At 42.2% G+C, this 26629-nt stretch overlaps 1 protein-coding gene across 4 annotated transcripts; it reads left to right on the forward strand.

Moving 5' to 3' along the window:
- Positions 1-598: 598 nt before the first annotated feature.
- Positions 599-14958, forward strand: LOC146713854 (uncharacterized). Of its 4 annotated transcripts, none has more exons than XM_085450507.1 (3): positions 599-800; positions 927-1391; positions 13163-14958. In XM_085450507.1, exons 2-3 carry the CDS (start codon positions 1220-1222, stop codon positions 14095-14097), a joined length of 1107 nt encoding a protein of 368 aa, XP_085306633.1. In that variant the 5' UTR covers positions 599-800; positions 927-1219; the 3' UTR covers positions 14098-14958. The 4 variants fall into 4 exon arrangements, with proteins under 4 accessions (XP_085306633.1, XP_085306635.1, XP_085306632.1 ...); XM_085450509.1 differs by having other exon boundaries at positions 599-1391; positions 13163-13353; positions 13425-13478; XM_085450506.1 differs by having other exon boundaries at positions 599-1391.
- Positions 14959-26629: the final 11671 nt, after the last annotated feature.

Consider the following 26629-nt stretch of genomic DNA (forward strand, 5'->3'; position numbering starts at 1 on the left):
TATTTAGCACCCACAACATTTGTAGTCGCCTTCTGCACAGGGGAAGTCCACACACACCGTGTGGTACCACTTTCCACAGAAGGTGCAATCTGCAAGATTGAATGAGATTGTCAGAGTCATTGTCTGACTGTTTATTACTAATCACTGTGTAACTGCTGTACATTCACAGTAACTGCCATCTCCTTATAAATGTTTATTAGATTGACCACACTTATGCAGACTGTATATCACAACCAACTCTAACATGTTTGTTTGCAGAGGGAAGACACAGACAGACTATGCTAACGACATGTGATGTTACAACACTGGTGAAATATTAGTGTGTTCACGACATTTTTCGTATGGGCAAAAGTATTGATATCAGGATGGTGATTCTTATGTGTATGTCATTTGGCATTTTGTACAAATGTAGGCTGATAATAAATACATGATATCATTTCATTCATTTCAAAGGTTTATTTGCATGACGCACAAACAGACACAATTGAAAGGTACAAATGTGCATGACACGAATTCAAACGTGCTGCAGATGTGTGTCACAGGTTGATCTGGCTGTAGGCTGTGGCACTTGGCCAGAGGTGGCGCTGGTTGACTCGACTCCATGTTAGTGCACAAAGTAAACTGTTCGCTTTAGTTGTGAAGCAAAAACGCTGAAATCGGAGAAATAAACCGTGCGAGGGGAACGATAACGACGACAAGAGTCTCCCGATCGTTTACTCTTGCTGTCCTGTGAACAACATCGGCGTGGTGTTAATTGTTTGCTGTTTTCGCGATCGCGTCGCGCATGAGGATATCACCAGGTAAACTCGCCACATTTTTAAACATTTTGTTGTTCAACAGCATCAAGACTGACGGAGTGTGTTTGAGACAACCTCACAAGTGTCACAGATGACACATTTGGCGTTTTTTTGCTGGTTTGTCGGTAGCAGCTCCTGAAACGCAAGACTGCCACACATCTGTTCGACCAACGCCAGTTGATCTAAACGCCAGTAGATCTGGAACACCGGCAATCAGTTTCTGGCAGACAATCACTTTTTGGCACAACACCGGCTCCCGGGACGTGACGTCATCAAGAAACGCCTCAATAGCGCTTCACAAAAATCTGTCTGGACTCGGGTTAATCGGCTAACATTTAGCAGCCTCGATACAGAACTATCACGTTAGTGTGGATCTGATACAAACGTCGGTATCGATCCACTCAGCCTGAGTTGAAGCAGCGATGAGTTCAGCTCAGTATCTGAGAGAGTTCATCAAGGAGAGACTAACTGCTGTTTGTGAAGAAATCTTCTCAGAGGTTCAAAAAACCATCGTCCAGTATGAGGAGGAGATCAACCGTCAGCACAGACTGCTGGATATCAGCCGGACACCCGACAGAAACTCACACATCACAGGTATGGACATGTTTTTAACTCTGTGCTGTTCAAGCTCAGATTCTTCGGTATTTAGTTGATTGGTGATAAATCTGAAAGTTTATCAGCTTCTCCAGGATTTCTCTAAGCTGATGTTAGCTGAGAGCAGGAAGCTGTTACTTTGGTGATGAATTCAGAGGAGCAAACGGTGATAGTTGAGGAAGAGCACACACACTCTTAATGAGACAGTGTGAAAACTGTCTTCTGACTAACATTGATGAAGATGAGCGTCCACACCAACTGTTTATTCCATTTATTCTCCATGAGAGCCTCAAAGTGAACACACACAGTGACTCCCCAAAGCATCAGAACAAAATCTGTCCACATTACAAATAATGCTGTAATTAATGTCTTTACATCTGCAGCAAAAGCAAGAAAGCAATCAGTGGTTAAAGTTTCTGTTGACTGAAGCAAAGTATGATGTCTAAATGTGTCACATGTTAGTGATGTTAATAGGCTCAGTCATTCTTAGCAGGCTGTGCTGCCTCCATCAATAAATGTGCAAAAATAGGATAAATGTGAAATAGACCTGCTCATAATCGGTCACATGACAGGCTGACCCAACAGCTCCTGGCCAATCAATCCATTCACTTCATATTTCTATTCATATAGTACTTGTCATGGGAGTAGATTTAGTATCTGTGTCATACTTGAAGCACTGTTTAAAAAGTAACTCACGCAAAACAGAATTTCTTTTTTTGCAATAATCTTTAGTTAAAAAAATGCAAATACAAAAGATGATGATCCAAATATTTCCATTTACAACTTCTTCATCGTATTTTGACTAAACACGGCAAATGCAGTGACCCTGTATTGTTCTGTTCATCTGTGATCCTTCTATCCTTTCAGTGTCTTTTCTGATAATGCTTAACATGAAGTAACGCTTTCATGACTTTCAGTATGATGGTGCCTGTGTTTGGCTCTGCCGCTGCCGGGTGCAGTTTGTCCCACTCTAATTTTGTGTTATTCTTCTCTGCCCTGCTGTTCTCACTTCGTGTCAACGATGTACTGGCTGTCTTGGTGTATGATCCCCTGTGTAATGGCTATCTTTGTTTCTTCTTGGAGTTCTCTATTTCTCTTATATCTAAAATAAGAGTCTGGATGGACAAGAGGCTGTTTTACGCGTCGGTTTGTGCAACAACGGCGGTAAAACCATCGTGTCGCTCCGCCATTCGCTTACTTTATTTCTCACAAACCTTTCACAACAAAAGCACCATATCCTTTTCAGGCTTTTCAAAATAAAACATGTAATAACTATAAATGGCGCTAACATTCCGGCCCCTAATTGTTACTGCTAAGGCATAACAATTACATATTAACACAATAGAGCGTCATTTAATATCAACACTCATAATCTAACTGGCTTAACCAAACATTATATGAAACATAAGTCATATGTGTTGAACATATATCTGTTACACATGAGGCTGATATTCAAACTGTTGCCTCCATTTCAAGCAACAAACATAACTTGTCGATAGGCCTCTCCAAAACGCTAGTTTTGGTTTTGACAAACACACGTCTGACAAGTCCATGTGAGTCTGGAACTGTTCTCTCAACCTTTCCCATTAACCAGGAACTTCTTGGTGCACTGTCATCAACTATGAGAACAACATCTCCTGGTCTCAGATTTCTCCTAGTCACTAACCACTTCTGTCTTTCTTGTAAAAGCGGCAAATACTCTTTAGTCCAACGCTTCCAAAAAATGTCTGACAGGTACTGCACCTGTCTCCATCTTTTTTTTGCATACAAGTCCTCTCTTTGAAACAATCCAGGTGGCAGTACTGGCTGCCCTTTAAGAAGAAGTAGATGATTAGGTGTAAGTGCGTCTAAATCATTGGGGTCATTAGACGCTCTTGTTATTGGCCTGCCGTTGACAATTGCTTCAACTTCACATAGCAATGTCCGCAAGCATTCATCATCCAGAGGTTGCTGCTTTAGGATCTGGTTAAGAATTCTTCTAACTGAGCGAATTTGTCTCTCCCAGATTCCTCCAAAATGTGACCCTGCTGGGGGGTTAAATATCCAGGTGATGCCCTTTTGCATGAGCATTTCTGAGATTTTTGAATGATTCCATCCCTTGATTGCTTCACGCATTTCCCTTTCTGCACCCACAAGGTTAGTGCCATTGTCTGATCTCATGACAGACACTTGACCTCGTCTTGCAATAAACCTCCTGAATGCATTTATGCAAGAATCAGTCTCAAGTGAGTGGGCAACTTCTATGTGTATTGCTCTAACAGCAAGACATGTAAACAATACACCATATCGCTTAACTCTGCTGCGCCCATGCTTGACCTCAAAAGGTCCAAAATAGTCTACGCCCACATTTGTGAATGGAGGTTTGTCAGGAATCAGGCGATCTTGTGGCAAGTTTGCCATTCTTTGTTCACCAGGTTTCGCAGATGTCCTTCTACATGTTACACACTTTGACAGGATCTTTCTTATTGCTGAATCTGCCTGTGGAATCCAGAATCTTTCTCTCAGCCTGGATAATATGTAATTCCTTCCTCCATGGCCTGTTTCTTGGTGAATGTGTCTCAGAATCAAAGTAGAAACATGATGACCTTTAGGGAGAATCACTTGATGCTTAACATCTACTGGTAGTGCAGACTCATGCAACCTACTGCCAACCCTTAAAACTCCATCCTGGACAAAAGGATCCAGCTTCACAATGTGACTGCTCCTTTTAAGCTTGTCACCTTTTTGAAGACTTGCAATTTCTTCTGCGAAGCTTTGATTTTGACAAAACTTAACAATCTCAGTTTCTCCCTTTGCAACATCTGCAGTGGTAAGTGAAGATCCCTTAATACATGTTTTGAACTGCTGCATTTGACCTGCAACCTTTTCAGATTTCCTTTTACTGCTGTCACAGCCACTTGCTTGTGACATGAGAAGCTTCCGATGCGCACTTAACCTGCCAAGCAGCTGCTTGAACGTAAGTATACAGGAAACTGCCTTTTTTAGACGGTACCAGTCTGAATAGTGAGAGATCAGTTTGTTCACTGGATTTTCATGTAATTTTGTAACATCCACACTCATCACCTCTTTGACTTCGAAATCATTTTTTGGTATTTCTTTAATGTCCGGTGGAATTGGCCAGTTTTTCTTATCTTTTGTCAAAAACTCTGGCCCAGCAATCCAGTTTGAACACTTCATGAATGTCTCTGTGTTCATTCCTCTTGAAGCGTGGTCAGCAGGGTTTAATTCAGAGTTTACATACATCCACTGACTTGGTTTTGTGTTGTCTCTAATAAGTGACACTCTATTTGCTACAAATGTCTTAAATCTGATGTTCTCGCTGGAAATGTACTTTAAAACAGTGCTACTGTCAGACCAAAACACAAATTCTTCTTGTGGCATTTGCAGCTCCTTTCTCATGAGCTTGTCCATTTTGCCAGCAACTGCAGCTGCTGTCAACTCCAGACGTGGAATTGTTATCTGCTTCAGAGGAGACACTCTGGACTTGCCCATAATGAATGAGCAGTGAGTTTCTCTTTTCTGGTTTGTGATACGGAGGTAAGTAACGACTCCGTAGCCTCTCTCACTGGCATCAGCGAAGTGGTGCAATTGTGTAGATATGACCACTCCAAATCCAGCAGGTTTCAAACACCTGTTGACGGTAAAGCCATGAAGTTTTGAAAGCTCTGAATGCCAAACTTGTGACCTTTGAGCCAGTTCAGCTGGGATTTCCTCATCCCATGAAATCTTCCTGCCACATAGCTCTCGCAGGATGGTTTTTGCTGTCAGAATGACAGGAGACAAAAAACCCAATGGGTCATATATTGCACTTACAAATGAGAGGATGCCTCGCCTAGTCTTTGGCACAGGTTTTTCAGTTATCCTGATCTTGAATACATCTGTCTCTGTGCACCAGTTCACTCCTAGGACTCTTTCCTCTGGTAGTGCATCATGTCTCAAATCCAAATCTTTCATCTCTTTTGCTCTTTCCTTTTCAGGAATGGAAGCAAGGACAACTCTGCTGTTGCTCATCCACTTTGTTAAGTGAAATCCTCCACTCTCACACAATGCAGTCAGGTCCCTGACCATAGTACATGCCTCTGTTTCATCTGAAACTGACAGAAGACAATCATCTACATAAAAGTTGTTCAGAACAGCATTAACTGCTGCTAGTGGCATTTTTTCTTTAGAATCTTCTGCTGCCTTTTTTAGTGCATAGTTTGCACAGCTTGGGGAGGATGTTGCCCCAAACAAGTGCACCATCATTTTGTATTCTTGCAGAGGTTCATTCAAGTTCCCATTTGGCCACCAGAGAAAACGCAAAAGATCACTGTCCTCTGGAGGTACTCGCACCTGGTGATACATAGCTTCTATGTCTGACATCAAGGCAATGTGATCCCACCTAAACCTTGTTAGTACCCCAATCAGTGTGTTCGTTAGGTCTGGCCCTTGCAAGAGTTCTTCGTTCAGTGATTTCCCTTGAAAGGATGCTGCACAGTCAAAAACTACACGGAGTTTTCTTTTCTGAGGGTGGTACACCCCATGGTGTGGTATGTACCAAACTCTCTCATTTTCAGGGGTAGTCTTTGTGTTTGGTACCTGAACTGCGTAGCCTTTATTCAGCAAGTCAGACATGAAGCTCTGATACTCCTCGTGAAACTCTGTGTTTCTGATTAATTTTCTTTTCAGATTCTCTGCCCTCTGCATTACTGCACTGCGGTTGTTTGGCATTTTGACAGCTTTGTTTCTCAAAGGAAGACCTATGCTATAATGACCATTAATCCTTTCAGCTGTGCCATTGACAGAATCCATAAACATGATGTCTTCTCGTGACATTTCCTGTTTTTCCTCAGAAGCTTTCTCTGGAAAATCATAGTTGAGCTGTTGCATCAAAAGATTCTCAACATTAGTGACAGAGATGCGATTTACTGAAACACTCAGCTCTCTGTCAGAAGGAGTAGAGCAAGAATCTCTCTTGAGAGGGCCATTGATAACCCAACCCAGGAATGTTCAAACAGCATATGGACCGTTATCTTTACTATGAATAATCTCCCATGGTTCCATAGCCTTGTGCACATCACATCCTATCAAAAGTCCAATGTCTGCGTCTGAATGTGGGAACTTGATTTGCCGAAGATGTGGCCACCTTTTTAAGTCATCCTGTGTAGGGATGTTCTCTCTAGACACTGGAATGTCTGCATGAGTGTAAATGTCAGGAAGATCTATATAGGTGTTCTCATTTAAACCACACACTTCTAATCCTGACAGGTGGTAACTTGTCACCATCTTTTCTTGTCCCATTGTGCGAAGCATGAATTTTGTCTTCTTACCTTCTACACCCAGTTGTCTCATCAGTTTTTCTGAACAAAACGTGGCTTGGCTCCCATTGTCCATGAATGCATAAGTCTCAATCAACTTATTGCCTTTCTTCAACTTAACCCACACAGGAACGATCGATAACACATGAATGCCTTTTCCGGCCCCCGTGGCTCCACAAATTCTGCCTGAAGTGTGTGTTTCATCACTTGTTGTGGGAATGTCTGAGACATTTCTCTGGATGCAATCGTCTGCCTTACTGTCCTCCTCCTTTGTCCAATGAAGCATACTTGGATGTCTCTTAGAGCAGTACTCACACAATGATCTTTTCTTACAGTCCTTACTCAGATGACCTTGTGTCAGACATGCAAAGCACAGACCCTTTGCTTTAAGGAACTCTAGTCTTTCTTTGTAAGGCTGGTTTCTGACCTTTTGACATTCTGCCAGTGTATGGAGTTTTTCACAGTATATGCATGGTTTCTGGAAGGCATTGCTAGTGTGACAAGAAGCACTTTTGTTAATTTCAGGTGACCTTTCATTTGCAGCTTGTGTTACACTTGTAGCAAATGTGCTTCCCCTTTGCCTGGATGATCTAGTCATTCTCACATTTGCAGATGACTTTGCTTTGTCTTCAGCATCCTTAATGTCACCATACAAAGGATCTGCAGCTATTTTTGCTTGTCTGTTTATGAATCTAACCAGATCTGAGAACTTTGCTCTCCTTCCACTTGTTTCTTGAATGTCAAAAGCAGAGACTCTCCACATTTCTCTCATTTTGTATGGCAGTTTAGAGACAATAACTCTGAGGTTCGTGGGGATCTCCATCTCTTGCAGTTGACTGATGTCTTGCATTGCATTGTTACAACCAGTGAGAAACAGTGAATAGCTATGAAGAGCCTTTGCATCATCTGTTTTGATTTGTGGCCAATTGAATGCTCTGTTCATGTAGGCAGTTGCAATTTTCAGTTCATTACCATAATGACAAAACAGCAACTTCCTTGCCTCACTGTAGCCTTGTTGAGGATTCATGTGCTGACAACTTCTTATTCAACAAGTGTTCATGAAACAAAATGGTCTATGACACAAAGCTGAGGCTTTCGTAGTTAGTGTCATCTTCTTAAGACCAAAAACACTGTCACTGACTTATTTGTAAGAAGTTGAGAATCGCAATTGTTCAGTTTTAACACGACTTGTAGCTTAGCAGCATATCATAGTCCAAAACTTTATCCATGAAAGCTTATTTCTTCTTTTCTTAGATTCTTCATGCATACAGCTCTGTGCACTTAACTGACTTGCTGTATCAAACTTTGCACGATCTCATAGCGATGCAGTCGTCTTGTTTGGGAGCATGATGGTTTTACTTAATGTAATGGCTATCTTTGTTTCTTCTTGGAGTTCTCTATTTCTCTTATATCTAAAATAAGAGTCTGGATGGACAAGAGGCTGTTTTACGCGTCGGTTTGTGCAACAACGGCGGTAAAACCATCGTGTCGCTCCGCCATTCGCTTACTTTATTTCTCACAAACCTTTCACAACAAAAGCACCATATCCTTTTCAGGCTTTTCAAAATAAAACATGTAATAACTATAAATGGCGCTAACACCCTGGTTTAGCTATCCATCTGATCCTCTATGATGCCTCATGATGTACAGGCCAATCTCTAAATTACCATTAATTGCTAAGTTTCTAGAAAGGGTTGTGACTAAGCAACTTATAACAGTTCTGGATAAACAATGCATTTTTGATAGGTTTCCGTTTGGCTTTCGTAGAGTTCATTCCATGGAAACAGCTTATCTTATGGTCTCTAGTAACATTTTGATGAGTAACGATGCAGGAAAATGCTTTGTTTTGTTGATGTTGGACCTCACGTTGGCATTTGACACCGTTTACTACCACATCCTGCTTGAAAGGCTCAACTATTGGGTTGGTGTATCTAGAACTGCCTTGGAGTGGTTCTATCTACATCACCTGTGGTTTTTCTGTGGTGGTCTCTAATTTTAGGTTATCCTCTACCTCCCTTACTTATGGCGTCCCTCAAGATTTGGTTTTGGGTGCTTTATTGTTAAATATATCTTCTCCCCTGTCAGCATATAATGGGCTCCTTTGAGGACATTTTCTGTCACTGTTATGGTGATGACATTCAGTTGTTTATGTGTCTAAGCAAAGTTTCCCTGGATCGTCTGCAGGTTGTGCAAAACACTGCAGCTAGGCTTTGACCAGATCCTCTAAGTCACAGGTGTCGAGGGCTGGTTTCCTGCACTTTTTAGATGTGTCCTTGATCCAACACATATGGTACCAGCACATATTTCTGATCTTCTACAGCCCTATGTCCCTAGCAGGTCACTGAGATGACCTAATCAGGGCCTACTTGCTATACAACACACAAGGATGAGAACTAAGGGTGATAGAGCTTTGCCACTGTGGAACTTTCTCCCTCTAAGTTTAACAACTGTGGACTCAGTAGCACTTCGTGACTCTGTCCAGAAAGGTGCTATATTAATAATTTTCTTCTTTATTTATTTATTTATTTAAAATTAAACTCAAAATTTCACAATAATGTTAAACTGTAGTCAAACTCGCCCAATGATTATAACAGAAAATAAAAGACAACAGGATTTGCACTAAACGTGATCTCTATATAATCCATATGTATGGCTCTAAAAGCACCTTACAGAGAAAAACCCAACAATCATATGACCCCCTATGAGCAAGCACTTTGGCAAGAGTGGAGAGAGGAGGAGAAACTCCCTTTTAACAGGAAGAAACCTCCTGTAGATCCAGGCTTAGGGAGGGGCGGCCATCTGCTCCGACTGGGTGGGGTGAGGGGAGGAAGACAGGACAAGGACATGCTGTGGAAGAGAGCCAGAAATGAATATGAATTCAATTCAGTGAGTTGTATAAAAACATAATGAGTAAAACAGGTTAGTAAAGAGGAAACACAGCCTTGACCTATTGCAGCATAACTAAGGATAAAAATCTGAATATCATTATTGTCATTGTAACATACAACAAAATTAAGAGCACTCTCTGCGGTGTCAGAAACAAAAAGTTATATAAAATTTATAAAAATAAGGTAGAACATGGTAATTCAATATAATAAATAACTAAAACCTTATTCAACATAAACTCTGTTGCACAGGATTTCATCCGTTGCACTGTACTTGTCGGATTGTGAAGAATGTATAATGTAAATCCAATTTTTCTATCATGGAACCCTGTGGAAGTCTATTATTAACCTTAATGTATAAAGAGGACTCTCAATTTACATGAACAACTTGGAGTCTATTAAACCAAACCACCACAGTGCAGTACCTTTAATACTTGCAACATGCTCTAATTGATCAAACACTGCAGTAAAGTCTAGCAGGACAAGCACAGTGATGAGTCCACTGTCAGAGGCCATAAGAAGATCATTTGTAACCTTCACTGAAGCTGTTTCTGTACAGCAATGAGCTCTGAAACCTGACAGAAACTCTTCAAATAAGCCATTCCTTTGCAGATGATCAGCAAGCTGTTACAACTACTCTTTTGAGACTTTTTTTAGATTAAAAGTGGTTTGGAGATCAGCCTATAATTAGTTAAGACAGCTAGGTGAAGTATATGGGTTTTTAAGTAACAGCTTAATTACCGCTAATTTGAAGCCCCGTGGTACATAACCGACTAGTAGTGATAGGCTGATCATATTTAAGATTGAAACACAAATTAATGTTAGGACTTCTTTAAGCAGTCTTGTAGAACTGGGTTCTAAAAGACATGTTGATGGTTTGGAGGAAGTGATTACTTAAATGTAATGAGAAAGATCAATTGGAGAAAAAGACCCTGCCTCTTGCCCTATAGCAGCTGGGATAGGCTGCAAATTCCCACAGCCCCGATAAGTGGAAGAGAATCGATGAATTGGAGGTAATTTTTGTTGTGTTGTTTACATTTTTAGGACACAAACATAATGACATAGTCAAATAAATCTGGGTATCATCAGCATAGCTGTGATAAGACAACTTATCAACTAACTCCTGAAAGATTTCACAAAAAGGAACCATATGCAGATTCAATAAGAGGGCCCTGTGATTTGTCCCTTGTAAGACTCCACACAGCATCATGGTGTTGTGTGATTAGTTTGCATCACTGTAGACAAAATGATCCCTACCTTCAAGGTAAACAAACTAAGGATTTTTCCTGTGAGACCAAATTAATTTTCTAACTATCATGATCTATACTAGGGCCGCAACGATTCGCTGAGTAACTGGACTAATCCTCAACTAGGGGTGGGCGATATAAACGATATACGATATAAACGATATAAATTTGGCCAACGATAGAGATTTTCACTATATCGCTCTATCGCGATAGCGCATGTTGATGATGTCATCAAGCTGCGCCTGTTTTGGTCGAAAGCATCGCAGCGGCTAAAATCATTATCATCTGCAAATTATACCGACAGTCATAGCAAAGAGATGAAGCACTTTTGAAATATGGGGAAAGCCAAAAACTGCGCTTCCTCCACTTCCGTAACATTGATTCATTAATGTTGAATTCTCTCGCAGCTGTTCTATTCCCATGTTGTTGCAGTATATTAATAACTAACCTTGTATTGTGGATGAATAATCTCAGTTGTTCTCCTGACTGATGTTTGGCCCGTGTATAGCATCCTGCTATGCGATTGCATTTGTCCCTGACCACCAGAATCCCTCACGTTAAATTTTAATGAGTGGAAAAAAGTTGGCGTTCATCCTCCAGCTTCACTGTGCTAATGTTATGCTAACATAGCTGTGTCGGTAGCAATCATGTAGCACAACATGTTTGGGTGGAATCTAACGAGCTAACTTCCTGTTAACTTCTAACTCCGTTAAATGTAATAAATTCTGTTTTCATGGATGCATGGATGTTAAACTTAATTGTTACACCTGGTAGAGCAACAACGCTGATGATTTTATTAAAGATGAAAGAATTTAGACCGTTTTTAACTCTCAGTATTCGTTTGACTTTGGGACCTGAAGTGGACGGAGTTTTGGACCCAGATTACTCCACGAAGCTCCTCACTACAGCAGCCGTAATGCTCTGACAATCCATCAAGCAGTGCGGCTTACCAAAGTTGTACTAAAACATTTTTGAACAGATTTCTGCACGCCAAAATCGGTTCGAGGTCAGTAAGCACAACCAGAATTCATACATAAGGCACACTCTCGATTTTTGAGAAAATTAAAGGATTTTAAGTGTGGCTTATAGTGTGGAAAATACGTTATACAGAAGAAAAGAATATATCGCGATATATATCGTTACTGCACGTGCTTCAAATTATATCACGATATGAATTTTAGGCCATATCGCCCAGCCCTATCCTCAACACAAAATTCTTTGATTTTTGTGCACTTTGCAGCACACTGTTACGGATTCAAATATTGGGGATGGATTCAAGAGGAAAAACCACAATAACAACACTGGTCCGGCCGGGTTGAGTCAAACGATGATTTTAATGATCACACGCGTGGGAGATGGACACCGTACACAGACAGCCTCAGATCTCAAAATGGTGGAGCATTGATCAAACTCTTATAGCCTCTGGTTTTCCTACCTTATCATAAAAGCCTAAACATTCACATTCTTTCTCTCACACGGCGCCTAAGCTACGACCTTGGCTCCCTGTTTATCTGCTCCTGCTGAGATGGGGCAGAAAACTCCAGCATGTTCTGTTCTCTTCTAATCAGACAAATAAGGCGATGACTTTCTGCGAACAGTATTTCTTATAATTCAGCAGTATAATGCATCATAAAACAATATCATTCATTCACAATAAATCAGCAGTCTACTTTAATGCAAATCAGTTTAACAAATGCAATAGTTATCAGCTTCTTCTAATTCAGGAGAATAATGCAAACTAAAACTACATAATAATTCACAATCTTTAATTAGGGGTCTAACATGGCATAAAATAATATTACAATCCCATTACAGCATAATCACTATACATACACTTCCAGCCCAAGGGAGTGAGACAGACTATGTGTGAGGCGAAAATGTCAGATTACTCAGCAAAAAGATCACCCATCTTTTATTGGGTGGACAGGTGTGACTGTGTGTCACTAAGTCACATTTAAATAGTTGTCTGACCTGACTCCACCAATCAGAAACAGCTTGTTTGTGATTGGTTCATTTGTTTACTTCTTTACACAGAAATGCAGAGAAACTCTTGCTTACTTACCCGAGATTAAGACCTTTCCACATTAAAACTATAACACTCGGTGACAAAGTTTTCACATTGTAAACAGAAAGAGATCATTCTACTAATAAGAGTGCCAGAACTAAACGATAACTTGCGTCAGTGCTCAAATAATTTGTCAAATTTTGTACACTTTAAATTTCACTTGTATATGTGAGACACATTCTCACTGTGGAGAGACCTGTTAATGTTTCAGATCAGAACATATTTTCTCAAATGTTTGTCTTTCTGTCACCCCCACCCCCTACATTTGTCTTTTCAGACCTCCAACAGCAACATGTCATTGAGAAGGAGGAGGTTCTTACAGACCAACAGCTCTGTATCCAAGAAAGGAACTCCAGTCTGACTGAAGAGGACCCAGAGCCTCCACAGATTAAAGAGGAACAGGAGGAAGTGTGCAGCAGTCAGGAGGGAGAGCAGCTTGGACTGAAGCAGGAGACTGATGCCTTCATGGTGACAGCCGCTTATGAGGAAAGTGCACACACTGAATCAGAAACAAACGTTGAGCATCTCCTTTCTCACAGCTTTCCTGAAGCAGAGAGCCGAGATCAGAAAGCAAGCCAGCATGTGGACTCAGGATCAACTAGAAATGCAGAGCTGAAGAAGAGGAGACATCACAGCAACGGAAGTCACAGTCAGAGAGTAGACAACCCTGCTGTTTCAGAGAATCAAAGTAAAACTGACACAAAGAAAAAGTCTCTGAAATGTGACGTCTGTGGAAAACATTTTCAGTTTAAATGTCACCTGAATGCACATCTCAGAATTCACACAGGTGAGAAACCGTATTCTTGTAGCACCTGTGGGAAACAATTCCGTCAGATATCAGCTTTGAAAAATCATGGTAACTGTTACACAGGTGAGAAACCATATCCTTGTAGCACTTGTGGTAAAAGATTTTCCTATAAATCACATCTTGAGTCTCATGCAAGGATTCACACAGGTGAGAAGCCCCATATCTGTACCGTTTGTGGGAAAAGATTCAGTCGGCGTGCACATTTGTATTATCACTTAAAAATTCATACAGGTGAGAAGCCGCATCTTTGCAGCACCTGTGGGAAAGGATTCAGAGAGAACTATGAGTTGCAACGTCATGTAAGAAGGCACACTGGTGAGAAACCGTATTCCTGTAGCTTTTGTGAGAAAAGATTCAGTCATCTCGGACACGCAAAGAGACACATGAAAATCCATACTGATTAAAGTTTCATGCTTAGAAAATGTTGGACAGCTGTGAGTGGTCCTGCCATTTTTGTTTTTGTAAATTAGCCTCGTGGTCAGCACTGGCATATGGAGGCACTGCTCTTCATTTACCTGTTCCCATGGTGAATTGTGATATTGGAGCTCCATTAATGATGGCTTCCTTTCTCTACTCTGATCAGCTGTTTTGGAACCAAACACTCAAAAGCCTGTTTTGAAATTAGTAGCTACTTGGATCGACTTCCCACAACTTGACTGGTTTTCCACTACAATCCGGTACTATCTAATGTGAGTGGTTGTTGTCATAGCACTCGTCCCGCAGTGTAATCAATACGCAACATGAAACCTACAAAAAGAGTTTATTTCGAAGCAGGGATTTACAGTGGGGCAAAAAAGTATTTAGTCAGCCACCGATTGTGCAAGTTCCCCCACTTAAAATGATGACAGAGGTCAGTAATTTGCACCAGAGGTACACTTCAACTGTGAGAGACAGAATGTGAAAAAAAAATCCATGAATTCACATGATAGGATTTGTAAAGAATCAGGTCACAGTACCTGATACCAGGTACTGTGACCTGGTACCAGATGGAAAACCTTGGCAAATTGTGCCAAGTTGATCCAAGTAGGTACTAATGGAAAAAGGGGCTAAGGTTTCTGATCTCAGAATTAATCAACTTTTGAACATGCTTTCTGCAATAGTTAAGTTTATCACCTCATTATTAAAATGTACCAGGAAAACCATGATCATACATTTCATGATGGTTAAGGTTCAGTATCCTCTTGTTCTGTTTGATCATTGTTTAGGTTTAGTTTTAGTGTTTGCTTTGTGTTCCTAATGTTTAAATAAAGTTTTGTTTAAATTTCTTTTGAGATTTTATTTCTGAGGTGTCATTTTTAATGTTTGCAAGACGCATAAAAAAAGGATTCTGCCATATTATGCACAAGATTTTTCTTTGTTTCTGATGTTTTATACTAATTTAGAAATTCATGTAAACATAAACTGTAAAGAGCTGTGCTCCAGCAAAATTCTACATCTGTTAGCAAAACTGGTGTTTTTTTTGTTGTCATTGTTGTAAAAACCAAACGTGACTTCAGCTGTTTCAGCTAAATCCTCCTCTGCTGAGAAACCTCTGAACCACGAAGATGCTTTCTTCAGCTTCACTTGGAGCATATAGCTACCGTGGACTGTATCGTGTAACATGATGTCTGAGTCTGGATGTGTGTGGTTATGGTGAACCTGCCTCCTGTTGATTATGAAACATTCACACCACAAATATCATTGGCAACAAAAAATGGGAAGGGGAAAAAAACTAGTCAGTAAAGTGGTCGCCCCATGATCGGAAGGTCGGCGGTTCGAATCCACTTAACGGCTACCCTGAGGTACCCCTGAGCAAGGTACCGTCCCTACACACTGCTCCCCGGGCGCCTGCTTAGTGGGCTGCCCACTGCTTCACTGAGTGAATGGGTCAAATGCAGAGAAAAACAAGTAATTTCCCCATGGGGATCAATAAAGTATCCATTATTATTATTATTATTATTATTATTATTATTTTTAAGTAGTAGATCGCTTGTAATTAGTGAATGCTTTTTTTCTAGCTTTTGACTATGGAGGACCACAAGAGCCTCACACAATAATAATAATAATAATAATAATAATAATGACTAAAAACTGATTTTCAAAAGGTTGTTTTTTAAAATTGCGATTCACAAGGTTTGAATCAGGGAAATGTTGCCTCAGTCAGTAATGTTATAATTCTGATCATTTATCAGCAGAGATGGGCAGTAACGTGTTAAATGCGTTACTGTAATCCGATTACTTTTTTCCAAGTAAAGTAAGGGATTACTATTGCAAAAACGGTAATTAGATTACCATTACTTTCCCGTAAGCACTGTGTTACTAAAACCGTGATTTTTTTTATTTTTATTTTTGCAAGAATGTCTCATGACAGAGACGTATGCGAGTGCGACGGTCGTGACAACAGCTAAGAGAGATAAGATAAGATAAAACTTTATTAATCCCTCGGGTGGGTTCCTCTGGGAAATTAGGTTTCCAAAAGCACAGCACTGACAGAAGTTACAGAATATTATATATACACACACATATAAATACAGAGACATATATAAATAAAATATACGAAGGGGATAAACAGAATAAATAGGTATAAAAATAAAAATACAAGTGAATTGCACATTTCAAGTATTGAGTATTGTAGTAGCTGTGTGCAGATCAACAATCGATAATATATCGAGTGCGGGAGAGAGTATGAGCGTGCAGCGTTTAAAGCGTGGAACTACTGACCTTACTTTGAGTTTGATTCCATAAAAAGTGACAAAAACATTAGCGTCCATTGTGCGTGGGAAGAAAACTTCTTTTTACAGCGAAAAAAAACCCCTAAACTTCCGAGCAAGCACCGAGTGCGCTACCACGTAATGGGAAACTCACAGAGAAACTCGCGGATTCTTTAACTGACCGCTGCGGCACACCTGCACCAGGATAAACCGCTTACTAATTAGATTTTAAAGTGCACCTGCACCAGGGCAAACCTCCGCCTTCCCCACTCCTGCTATACAGGTGAAAATAGAGCAAAAGGACCGCTAGTCTTTGATTTTATTTATTTTCTACTGTGTGTTACTTGCATCTATTTGAAAGACTGAGTGTAAACACAAAAAAATATTGTTATTTTATGTGCTGGAATGTGCAGAAAATAGGTTTAAATTTTAAACAAATTTCTTCCAGTCAGAGAATGTTGCATATAATAAAAAATTTTAAAAGATTAAAACTAATAAAACAAGTTTTAAAAAGAGACGTTTCCATTTGATTACATTTTGAATGATGGATTATGCAGAAAAAGTAGCGCTGGGCTGAAAGATCTATCACTTTATTACATATTCAGGTTGTAAATCATGTTTTTAAAAAGTAAATAAGTAAGTAATTACTTTTGAAAATAAGTAATCAGTAAAGTAATGGGATTACTTTTTCGGGGAAGTAATTAGTTACTGTGATTTTTAAAATGGTGGAAGCCAAACAGTAAAAGTAAGAGGGAATTCATGATGATATTTATGTGAAGCTTACTTTGGAGCTTCTTTTTTTTTTTTTTTTTTTTTTTTTTTTTTGGCCTGTCCCGTTTGGCTCTTTTGCCATCAGAATTGTTGTCTAAAGGCAAAGAAAGATGCCCAACGGATTTACTTTACCAAATTGACCATCCCAGCCTTGCCGTAATGGTCCATTTGATTCACCTTTTATTGTTTATTTTATTTTCACTTACTGAATACGGGACAGACTTGACTGGGGGAAAGAAGGGGAGAAAGAAAGAGGGAAAGAGAAACAGCTGAGAAGAGGGACGGGGGAGAAGGGCAAAAGACAAAAACCAACAGAACGGGCAGAGAAAAAAAATGCATATATCAATCACCTGGGTCACCTGCTGAGAAAGAAAAAAGAAAACAAGCTGAAGAGAACAAGAGTAATAGAATAAAAAACATCACAATGATATATGGGAATATGACAGTAAATACTAAATATTAAACATTATTGTGCAGCACATAAGATCAACAGAACACAGTGTGCTTTGAGGTAGGAGCCAAAAAGGGTGTAGTTTGTGGGTGTGATCACCCGTGTGTACACCTGTGAGCATGGACGCGCTTGTTTTTTGTTTTTTAAAAGGTTCCTTCATGTAATAATCTGCTAGAGGGTGTGGGGGGGCCACAGCCCCGTCCTTCAGGGCATGAAGCAGGTATGGAGGAGATCAAAACTCCAGACATCCAGAGGCCCCCAGAACACAAGAGACCATGGAAGACCAACAGAGGGGCAGCTGCGCCACTGTCCCAGAAAGAGCTGAGGAGAGTCCCAGATGAGGGCTCACTCAGCAGCCGCGGAGCACAAGCCAGGGGGAGTTGCAGTGACGCGCCCGTGAGCTCCGCCGGCAGCCAGCCGCGCCTGAGTGACCGAGCCCCAGGCCGAGAGGCCGGGGGCACCCCACCTCCGAAGTGGCCCGAGCGAGCCCCAGGCTCCAGGCCCCGATAAGCGGCCACCAAGGAGTGAGCCGGTGTGTACCTGGACGCCCACCCCCAGACACAAAGAACCACCAACGCACCGATGTCCGAGGGAGTCCGCCACTGGCAGGGGAAGTGGTGGTAGGGGGAGATAGGCCTCCAAACCTTGGAGGGCCTGAGATGTCCCCAGAGAGGTGGCGCCTGACACCCAACCTGACATATAGACACAGACATACAGGCACACACAGATACAAACATCCATTCCCACCCTCATGCTCTCATATGCACTCACTCCACACTCAACCAACGTGGAGACAGACATAAAGAGACGCTGTACACACGATCACACTCCCCAAGCGTACTCTACAAACCGGGTCTAGGTGCCCCCGCCCCTGGAGGGGGGAACTGCACCCAGACCCAGGTGGTGTTACCCTTTTCCCTGCGGTGGGGAGAGGCAGACCGCCCCGACTCCGCAGCAGCAGGGAGGCCCCACACTCCAGACCGCAGTCGGACGGCCAACTCCTCCTCCTAGCTCCCCCGCTCCAGCAGGTCGCAGAGAATGGGGGTGAGAGAAGACTCCAAACCCCCCTCCACCCGCTCATTGTAATGTTGATGCATGTGTGTTCTAAGGTGCATTTAAAACCCAGGAGGGCTTGGAGCTACCTGCCAGAGAGCAGCAGGTAAGCGCATGGTCCCTCCTGCTAGCCCTCAATGTCTACGTGTATTTAAAATTGAGAGGTGGGCAACGATGCCAGGGGTGGGGTGTACACCCTGATGGTACTTTGGACTCCGTGTATCGTGCCCACCCCCAAGATCCTATATGTATGTGTAATGAGAGTGTGAGTAATGTGAATGTCTAAGTTGTGGGATAAAATTGAGGCAGAGGCAGCCAGAAGGGGACAAAGTGGGGGGGGGGGGGGGGGGGTAGCCTCCTCTGCACCCTGGTGACATACCCCTACTCCAAGGTCCTGCATGTGTGGGTGGTTGTGGTGAAGCGGGAAGAGGGAGGCAGCTGGAGATGGGGAGGGAAGGAAGGGAGGGGCAAGTGACCCTTCCCTGGGGCCAGCTCCCCCCGCTGACCCCAGTAGGCACCCCCATACTCCGCGACCCGCCAGGGAAAGGGGGCCCAGGCCCATCCAGACCGGGGCCCAGCGCAGCAGCGCCTCCCGGCCCCACAGAGCCCGGGACAGTCCTCCCAATCCCACCACAGAGAAAACTGCACCCACCCCACCATCCACTCATCTTCCAGACTACATAAGACAATAAACACCCAGGCTGAGATCTTCCTCCACCTCTCCTGTATACTTTGGAGCTTCTTTTGCTGCTGGTTCAGTCAATTTTGATTGGAGAGTGATGAAACTTGAAGCTTCAGAATCTAGTGCAAAAAACACAAACACGAAGCCAACACATCTGAACCAAAGAGTAAAACAGTGAAATGTGGATTATTAAATATTAGGTCTCTCTCCTCCAAGCCCCTTATAGTACATGACTTAATAATTGATCAACAAATTGATTTACTCTGCCTTACAGAAACCTGGTTGCAGCAGGATGATTATGTTAGTTTAAATGAATCAACACCCCCGAGTCATTCTAACTACCAGAAATCTCGAAGCACAGGCCGAGGGGGCGGTGTGGCAGCAATTTTTTCACACCAGCCTATTAATTAATGAAAGACCAAGACAGACTTTTAATTCATTTGAAAGCCTGATGCTTAGCCTCGTCCACCCCAGCTGTGAAACTCAGAAACCAGTCCTACTTGTTATCATCTATCGTCCACCTGGGCCTTACACAGAGTTTCTGTCTGATTTCTCAGACTTTATATCTAATTTAGTTCTGAGCTCAGATAAAATAATTATTGTGGGTGATTTTAACATCCATGTAGATGCTAAAAATGACAGCCTCAACATGGCATTTAATCTGTTATTAGACTCAATTGGCTTCTCTCAAAATGTAAAAGAACCCACCCACCACTTTAATCACACTCTAGATCTTGTTTTAACATATGGCATAGAAACTGAACATTTAACAGTGTTTCCTGAAAACCCTCTCCTGTCTGATCATTTCCTGATAACATTTACTTTTACAATAATTGATTACACAGCGGTGAAGAGTAGACTTTATCAAAGTAGATGTCTTTCTGAAAGTGCTGTAACTAAGTTTAAGAATATAATCCACCCACTGTTATCATCTCCAATGCCCTGTACCAACACAGAGCAGAGCAGCTATCTGAACGCTACCCCAACAGAGGTCGATTATCTTGTTAATAATTTCACCTCCTCACTACGTACGACTCTGGATACTGTAGCTCCTGTGAAAACTAAGGGCTCAAATCAGAAGTACCTGACTCCGTGGTATAATTCTCAAACACGTACCCTAAAGCAAATGACTCGTAATCTGGAGAGGAAATGGCGTGTCACGAATGTAGAGGATCATCATTTAGCCTGGAGAAATAGTTTGCTGCTTTATAAGAAAGCCCTCCGCAAAGCCAGAACATCTTACTATTCATCACTGATTGAAGTAAATAAGAACAACCCCAGGTTTCTCTTCAGCACTGTAGCCAGGCTGACAAAAAGTCAGAGCTCTTTTGAGCCAACCATCCCTTTAACGTTAACTAGAAATGACTTCATGAACTTCTTCACAAATAAAATTTTTATCATTAGAGAAAAAATTACCAATAATCATCCCACAGATGTAATATTATCTACAGCTACTCTTAGTACCATTGATGTTAAGTTAGACTCTTTTTCTCCAATTGATCTTTCTGAGTTAACTTCAATAATTACTTCCTCCAAACCATTAACGTGTCTTTTAGACCCCATTCCTACAAAACTGCTCAAAGAAGTCCTGCCATTAATTAATTCTTCGATCTTAAATATGATCAACCTATCTCTAATGATCGGCTATGTACCACAGGCCTTCAAGCTGGCTGTAGTTAAACCTTTACTCAAAAAGCCATCTCTAGACCCAGCAGTCTTAGCTAATTATAGGCCAATCTCCAACCTTCCTTTCATATCAAAAATCCTTGAAAGAGTAGTTGTCAAACAGCTAACAGATCATCTGCAGAGGAATGGTTTATTTGAAGAGTTTCAGTCAGGTTTCAGAGCTCATCACAGCACAGAAACAGCTTTAGTGAAGGTTACAAATGATCTTCTTATGGCCTCTGACAGTGGACTCATCTCTGTGCTTGTCCTGCTAGACCTCAGTGCAGCATTCGATACTGTCGACCATAATATCCTATTAGAGCGATTAGAACATGCTGTAGGTATTACAGGTACTGCGCTGCAGTGGTTTGTATCATATCTATCTAATAGACTCCAGTTTGTGCATGTAAATGGAGAGTCCTCTTCACACACTGAGGTTAATTATGGAGTTCCACAGGGTTCAGTGCTAGGACCAATTCTGTTTACATTATACATGCTTCCCTTAGGCAGTATCATTAGAAGACATAGCATACCTTTTCACTGCTATGCTGATGACACCCAGCTCTATCTGTCCATGAAGCCAGATAACACACACCAATTAGTTAAACTGCAGGAATGTCTTAAAGACATAAAGACCTGGATGGCCGCTAACTTTCTGCTTCTTAATTCAGATAAAACTGAGGTTATTGTACTCGGCCCTGAAAATCTTAGAAATATGGTATCTAACCAGATTCTTACCCTGGATGGCATTACCTTGGCCTCCAGTAACGCGGTGAGGAACCTTGGAGTCATTTTTGACCAGGACATGTCCTTCAACGCACATATTAAACAAATATGTAAGACTGCTTTCTTCCATTTGCGCAACATCTCTAAAATTAGAAATATCCTGTCTCAGAGTGACGCTGAAAAACTAGTTCATGCATTTATTACTTCCAGGCTGGACTACTGTAATTCATTATTATCAGGATGTCCAAAAAACTCGCTGAAAAGCCTTCAACTAATCCAAAATGCTGCAGCAAGAGTACTGACAGGGACTAGAAAGAGAGAGCATATTTCTCCTGTTTTGGCTTCCCTTCATTGGCTTCCTGTTAAATCCAGAATTGAATTCAAAATCCTGCTCCTCACATACAAGGTCTTAAATAATCAGGCCCCATCTTATCTTAATGACCTTGTAGTACCATATCACCCTATTAGAGCGCTCCGCTCTCGCTCTGCAGGCCTACTTGTTGTTCCTAGAGTATTTAAAAGTAGAATGGGAGGGAGAGCCTTCAGTTTTCAGGCCCCTCTTCTGTGGAACCAGCTTCCAGTTTGGATTCGGGAGACAGACACTATCTCTACTTTTAAGATTAGGCTTAAAACTTTCCTTTTTGCTAAAGCATATACAGTGGGGCAAAAAAGTATTTAGTCAGCCACCGATTGTGCAAGTTCCCCCACCTAAAATGATGACAGAGGTCAGTAATTTGCACCAGAGGTACACTTCAACTGTGAGAGACAGAATGTGAAGAAAAAAATCCATGAATCCACATGGTAGGATTTGTAAAGAATTTATTCGTAAATCAGGGTGGAAAATAAGTATTTGGTCAATAACAAAAATACAACTCAATACTTTGTAACATAACCTTTGTTGGCAATAACAGAGGTCAAACATTTACTATAGGTCTTTACCAGGTTTGCACACACAGTAGCTGGTATTTTGGCCCATTCCTCCATGCAGATCTTCTCGAGAGCAGTGATGTTTTGGGGCTGTCGCCGAGCAACACGGACTTTCAACTCCCGCCACAGATTTTCTATGGGGTTGAGGTCTGGAGACTGGCTAGGCCACTCCAGCACTTTCAAATGCTTCTTACGGAGCCACTCCTTTGTTGCCCGGGCGGTGTGTTTTGGATCATTGTCATGTTGGAAGACCCAGCCTCGTTTCATCTTCAAAGTTCTCACTGATGGAAGGAGGTTTTGGCTCAAAATCTCACGATACATGGCCCCATTCATTCTGTCCTTAACACGGATCAGTCGTCCTGTCCCCTTGGCAGAAAAACAGCCCCATAGCATGATGTTTCCACCCCCATGCTTCACAGTAGGTATGGTGTTCTTGGGATGCAACTCAGTATTCTTCGTCCTCCAAACACGACGAGTTGAGTTTATACCAAAAAGTTCTACTTTGGTTTCATCTGACCACATGACATTCTCCCAATCCTCTGCTGTATCATCCATGTGCTCTCTGGCAAACTTCAGACGGGCCTGGACATGCACTGGCTTCAGCAGCGGAACACGTCTGGCACTGCGGGATTTGATTCCCTGCCGTTGTAGTGTGTTACTGATGGTGACCTTTGTTACTTTGGTCCCAGCTCTCTGCAGGTCATTCACCAGGTCCCCCCGTGTGGTTCTGGGATCTTTGCTCACCGTTCTCATGATCATTTTGACCCCACGGGATGAGATCTTGCGTGGAGCCCCAGATCGAGGGAGATTATCAGTGGTCTTGTATGTCTTCCATTTTCTGATGATTGCTCCCACAGTTGATTTTTTCACACCAAGCTGCTTGCCTATTGTAGATTCACTCTTCCCAGTCTGGTGCAGGTCTACAATACTTTTCCTGGTGTCCTTCGAAAGCTCTTTGGTCTTGGCCATGGCGGCGTTTGGAGTCTGACTGTTTGAGGCTGTGGACAGGTGTCTTTTATACAGATGATGAGTTCAAACAGGTGCCATTCATACAGGTAACGAGTGGGGGACAGAAAAGCTTCTTACAGAAGACGTTACAGGTCTGTGAGAGCCAGAGATTTTCCTTGTTTGAGGTGACCAAATACTTATTTTCCACCCTAATTTACGAATAAATTCTTTACAAATCCTACCATGTGGATTCATGGATTTTTTTTTCACATTCTGTCTCTCACAGTTGAAGTGTACCTCTGGTGCAAATTACTGACCTCTGTCATCATTTTAAGTGGGGGAACTTGCACAATCGGTGGCTGACTAAATACTTTTTTGACCCACTGTAGTTAGGGCTGGACCAGGTGACCCTGAATCCTCCCTTAGTTATGCTGCAATAGATGTAGGCTGCCGGGGGATTCCCATGATGCATTGAGTTTTTCCTTTCCAGTCACCTTTCTCACTCACTATGTATTAACAGACCTCTCTGCATTGAATCATATCTGTTATTAACCTCTGTCTCTCTTCCACAGCATGTCTTTATCCTGTCTTCCTTCTCTCACCCCAACCGGTCGCAGCAGATGGCCGCCCCTCCCTGAGCCTGGTTCTGCCGGAGGTTTCTTCCTGTTAAAAGGGAGTTTTTCCTTCCCACTGTCGCCAAAGTGCTTGCTCATAGGGGGTCATATGATTGTTGGGTTTTTCTCTGTATCTATGAAGCGCCTTGAGGCGACTTTTGTTGTGATTTGGCGCTATATAAATAAAATTGAATTGAATTGAATTGAATTGAACATCAGAATCTGTAAGGTTTCGGCTTTCAGCCCCAACGGCTGGGTGTGAAAGCCAACACCTCACTGATTCTGATACGTTGGGTCCGCGCTCTGTGTTTACGTCTTCTTGCGGAAACCATGTTTCGTGGTTGTTGTAGTCAGGTTTAAACTGAGATTCTGACATTTCTAGCAAAGTACATGTATATTTAAAATTTGATTCATGATTTTAATGAATCAATATTTCATTATTAAAGCTAAAATTGATTTGAATCAATAAATCGATTATTGAAACCCACCCATAGTCAGTACTAAGATCTTGGAAACAATCATAGCGATGGAGACACACACCCATGGGATTCATAGATTTTGATATCGCTCTATCTTTGTCTCACTTTGATATAGTATAGTGAGGTTTTTAACAACCAGTTATGGGACCTAACCCACACTAGTGTGGACTTTTAGTTGAAGCACCTGCATCAATTTAACCCTCTCATACTCTGTTACAAGATCAGAAATATTTATTAGGGTTAGGGTGCTGTTGGCTTCCATATGATGTACCAGTGAAGTAGTCATCGCTTTGGGCACTGTAACATCCCTGGTCTAGAGGTAACTTAGACTTAAAATGCACTTTGAACCCACACTTATCCCATGCTCAAGAAATATTCAGGAGAGCGGAAAAATTCATGATATTAGACATATCATGAACTTTTGTGGTGGGGTCGGGTGGGCTGCTTCGGGCTCTGTGGGTCGGGCGGTGCTGCTGAACTGGGCCCCATTCCGGATGGGCCTGGGCCCCCTTGCCCTGGTGGGTTGCAGAGTATCGGAGTGCCTACTGGGGTCAGCGGGGGAGCTGGCCCAAGGGAGGGGCCACTTGCCCCTCTCTTCCTTCCCTCGCCATCTCCTGCTGCCTCCCTTGTCCTGCTCCACCACAATCACCCACACATGCAGGGCCTTGGGGTAAAGGTGTGTCACCAGGGTGCAGGGGAGGCATCCCCCCCTCTGTCCCCTTCTGGCTGCCTGTGCCTCAATTTTATCCCACAACTTAGACATTCACATTACTGACACCTTGGACCTTGGAGGTGGGCACGCTACATGGCATCCAGAAGACCATCAGGGTGTACAACCTCACTCCTGGCGCCATTGCCCACCTCTCAATTTTAAATACACGTAGACATTGAGGGCTCTCGGGAGGGGCTATGCACTTACCTGCTGCTCTCTGGCAGGTAGCTCCATGCCCTCCTGGGTTTTAAATGCACCTTACACATGCATCAACACTACATATGAGCGGGCGGAGGGTGGTTTGGAGTCTTCACCCCCCCACTCTCTGTTGCCTGTTGGGGTGGGGGAGCTGGGAGGAGGAGTTGCCATCCGATTGGGGCATCTCTGCTGCTGCAGAGTCGGGGCGGTCTGCTTTTCTCTTTCTGGGACAGTGGCGCGGCTGCCCCTCTGTTGGTTTTTCTTGGTCTCTTGTGCTCTGAGGGCCTCTGGATATCTGGAGCATGGATCTCCTCCATACCTGCTTAATGTCCCGGAGGACGCAGCTATGGCTCCCCAGCAGATCATTACATGAAGGAACCTTTTAAAAACAAGTGCGCTCATGCTCACAGGTGTACACACGGGTGTTCACACCCACAAACTACACCCTTTTTGGCTCCTACCTCAAAGCACACCGTGCGCTGTCGATCTTACGTGCTGCACAATAATGTTTAACATTTAGTATTTACTGTTATATTCACATACATCATCGCGATGATGTTGTTTATTATATTGCTCTCTTTTTTGCTTGTTTTCTCTTTTTTCTTTCTCAACAGGTGATCCAGGTGATTAATGTGTGTATTTTTGTCTGTTTGTTTTCTTGGTTTTTGTTTTTTGCCCTTTATCACCGTTCCTCTTCCCCACTGTTTTTTTTACCCTACCTCTCTTTCTTTCTCTCTTTTCCTTCCCCCAGTCATGTCTGTGTGTGTAGCAAGTGAAAATAAAATAAAATAAACAATACAAACAAAGGTCAATCAAGTAGACCAATATGGCAAGGCCGGGATGGTCCATTTGGTAAAGTAAACCCATTGGGCATCTTTCTTGGCCTTTAGAAAATAATTCTGATGGCAAAAGAACCAAACGGAACAGGCGGAACAAAAAGAAAGAAGTTTGGTTCCAGTTAAGTGTGATATCATGATCTTTTAGACTTCCAGGACTCACACAGAAGCATTGAAGGATGAT

This window comes from Copadichromis virginalis, linkage group LG3 (genome assembly GCF_057382275.1).
Source record: "Copadichromis virginalis isolate Kocher_CV1m ecotype Utaka linkage group LG3, C_Virginalis_male_GT1.1, whole genome shotgun sequence".
NCBI classification, from domain to species: Eukaryota; Metazoa; Chordata; class Actinopteri; order Cichliformes; family Cichlidae; genus Copadichromis; species Copadichromis virginalis.